This window comes from Ruditapes philippinarum, unplaced genomic scaffold, assembly GCF_026571515.1.
Source record: "Ruditapes philippinarum isolate M1 unplaced genomic scaffold, ASM2657151v2 ctg780_1_1_1_1, whole genome shotgun sequence".
Lineage (NCBI taxonomy): Eukaryota > Metazoa > Mollusca > Bivalvia > Venerida > Veneridae > Ruditapes > Ruditapes philippinarum.
The window spans coordinates 83,928-86,833 of NW_026867221.1; the positions used below are offsets into that span (position 1 = coordinate 83,928).

General features: G+C 35.2%; 1 protein-coding gene across 1 annotated transcript; it reads left to right on the top strand.

Moving 5' to 3' along the window:
• Positions 1–1,193: 1,193 nt before the first annotated feature.
• Positions 1,194–2,345, top strand: LOC132735335 (tigger transposable element-derived protein 4-like; the record flags this gene model as incomplete). Its single annotated transcript, XM_060722277.1, has 1 exon — positions 1,194–2,345. A coding segment is annotated over one exon (675 nt), but the record flags the coding sequence as incomplete, so codon positions are not given.
• Positions 2,346–2,906: the final 561 nt, after the last annotated feature.

The following is a 2,906-nucleotide window of genomic DNA, read 5'->3' on the forward strand; positions in this document are numbered from 1 at the left end:
ACATAAAGTATTTATGCTGACATGATGAACAGTCCAAGAATATTGTGATAAGGAACCATCAGTTGAGAAATGGTATTGTGTTGTTATAATGAACAGTCGTCATACCTTGTATGATGAACTTGTTGGCCTTACATTTAATATAGTAAAGGAATGACCTGTACCTGAATAGTTTTATTTACAATGTATTGTTATATTTACTTAACATCTAAACAGTTGTGTTCACTCTACAAGGTCGTGAAAGTACATGACATTTGTTAACAGTAATTTACATTTAGGTCTGTCAAATTTATGCATTTAAATGAGTTGGTATTAAATGGCATTCGTAAATATCTTGTAAAAAGTCACTTTTTGACTAGTAATAACTGCGAAACACCAGCGAGAAGTTTTTCATTTTTCCTTTAAATTTATCACTATCAACAGAAGCTTGAATGAACAAATGAATCATAAAGCCGGTGTTATTTAATACCAAAATAAATGTTATTTATCAAACTGGATTTTATATGGATTATTCTGTATACATAACTGGCAACAGAAAACTATATTTTTGTTACAGAGATTATTTGAAAAATAGCGCTGTCAAAACTTGTAAATAATACGCCATTTAAGGTCAACATAAGTTCAACTTGGTTACATATAAACAACAAATAAACATCGAAATAATCGGCATTTTACTCCATTTACAAAATTTTTCGATAAATTTAAACGTGGCCCAGCTTTGCCGTGTGCAAAATGCGCTGCGCTTTGAAGATAGGAACCAGTCGGCTATGTGCGGAGCCATTCGGTTATATGTTTGTTCTCATACTTCAAAGCGGGCGAGTTTGTACACGGCAAAGCTGGGACCACGTTTGAATCGAAAGATTTTGTCAATGGAATAAAACGGCGTAAATCTCGATGTTTATTTCGGCTGTTGCGTTGTTTATATTACCGTTGAAGTTTAAATTGACCATAATCGTGAATAATTATATATTCTGTGCCGATGGACCAAAGGATTATATGAAAATACAGTAAACTCCAACTGTATCGATATCGCTTGTAATGATATATCGGTTATATCGATACGTTTGTCTTGGTCCCTGCCAACTTCCATTATAACCTAACGGAAGCATCCTCGCATATATCGATATCGCATGTATCGATATTTCGGATATATCGATGTGGATTTTCAACCCCAACGCACATATATTACCTCTTAAAACGATAATTTGCTGCACAAGTTTGTTGTGGAAGAGCGGTCTCGTGAGAAAAGATCTATTCTATTGTTTGTTGATAATTGCCCGGCCCATCCGAAAATCGAGGGATTAAAAGCTGTAAAACTGTTGTTTTTCCCACCTAACACTACATCTAAGTTACAGCCCTGTGATCAAGGGATTATCTTTTCATTCAAAAGGCATTACAGGTCACGTGTCCTTGACCATATTATTTCATGTCTAGACAAACATATCGATAAACAGATTAACATTCTAAAAGCCATACAATGGTTTTATGCGGCATGGAAAGATGTAACACCGACGTGTATCCAGAATTGTTTTAGAATGGCTGGATTTATGAATCAAGCACAGCATGAAATTAATGCGACCCCGCAGGGGCATGTTTCCGATTCGTCTGACACAGACGAGTTCGAGGACGATGACATTCCGCTGGCTGAATTGGCATCGAAATGGAATCGCCTTAGAGTATTCAGTGACATAGACAAAAACATTTCTTTTGATGATTACATAAATGCCGATGAGAATGTTGTCTCCGTTGAGCAGAAGTCCGATAGCGATATAATAGCGGAGGTACAGCAAAAATTGAAACCCACTGAAACCCTGTCGCAGAGTGACGAAGAGTGTGACTCTGAGACTGTTGATGACCCCCACCCACCATGAATGAGTTTCTTAATGCTATAGACACTTGCAGACGCTTTGTTCTTTCTAAGTCTGATTCGTGTGATTCTGTTTTCGGAAGTTTACATGAACTTGAGAAATTTTCAGTTGAAATAGGGAAAGCCAAAAAGCAGACAAAATTAACTGATTTTTTCCGACAGTGAATGCCTTTGTACATGAACAAAACTTAAACAAGATTTACCCATGAGTGTAAATAGTTAAAAAAGCAATTTAATTTTGACGGTTTTTTTCCAGTGTATAAATTTAAGCCAATGTAAGGTTACCAGTACCTGTGTACATATTACTTTCGGTTTATGTCAGTTTTGTGTTTATTTTGATGTGCAACTGATTTTTTATGCATTCAACATTGATATGCATAAAAAGAATAAAGTTTTGTCGTAAGTACATGATTGTCACATGTCTAGTATATAATGCTACTGCTTATACATGTTGAACGATGCAGTGCATCGTCAGTAAGCTACACACGGTTCTACCTACATAACCACTAAGACATACATTCCCTTACAATATCTTCAAAATGTGCGTGATTAACAGTTCAGATGTTGTGATGAAAAAATCTAAAATATTGACAATGATTTATCCACCATATTAATCATATGAACGGATATACACAACAGATCTTCTTATTTTGGTTTTTAAAATTACCGCACATTTTAATCAAAAAGCTGAAGCATTATGTCTACAATGCTGAGCATAGCCTCCTTATCAGTACATTAAGTGTTTTGGTTTATTGAAACGCCTATAGTGTAAGGCTACATAAGTGCGCTTAAACGCTATGTTTGTAAATAACGCAAGTGACGTCAAGTCAGTGTTGTTACACTAGTGTTATATCATTTTTATTAAAATGGCTTTTTTACACTTCTGCACCGCGGTTTATGTGATGAAATAGAATATATGTTGTTATCTTAATGTCTTAACGTTTTAAAACAACGAAAAAGAGCGGACTGAAATCAATATGCCTCTTATTATGCTGACATGTACTGGAAGGCGTAAACACAAATGTAAGAAGACGAAAATCCA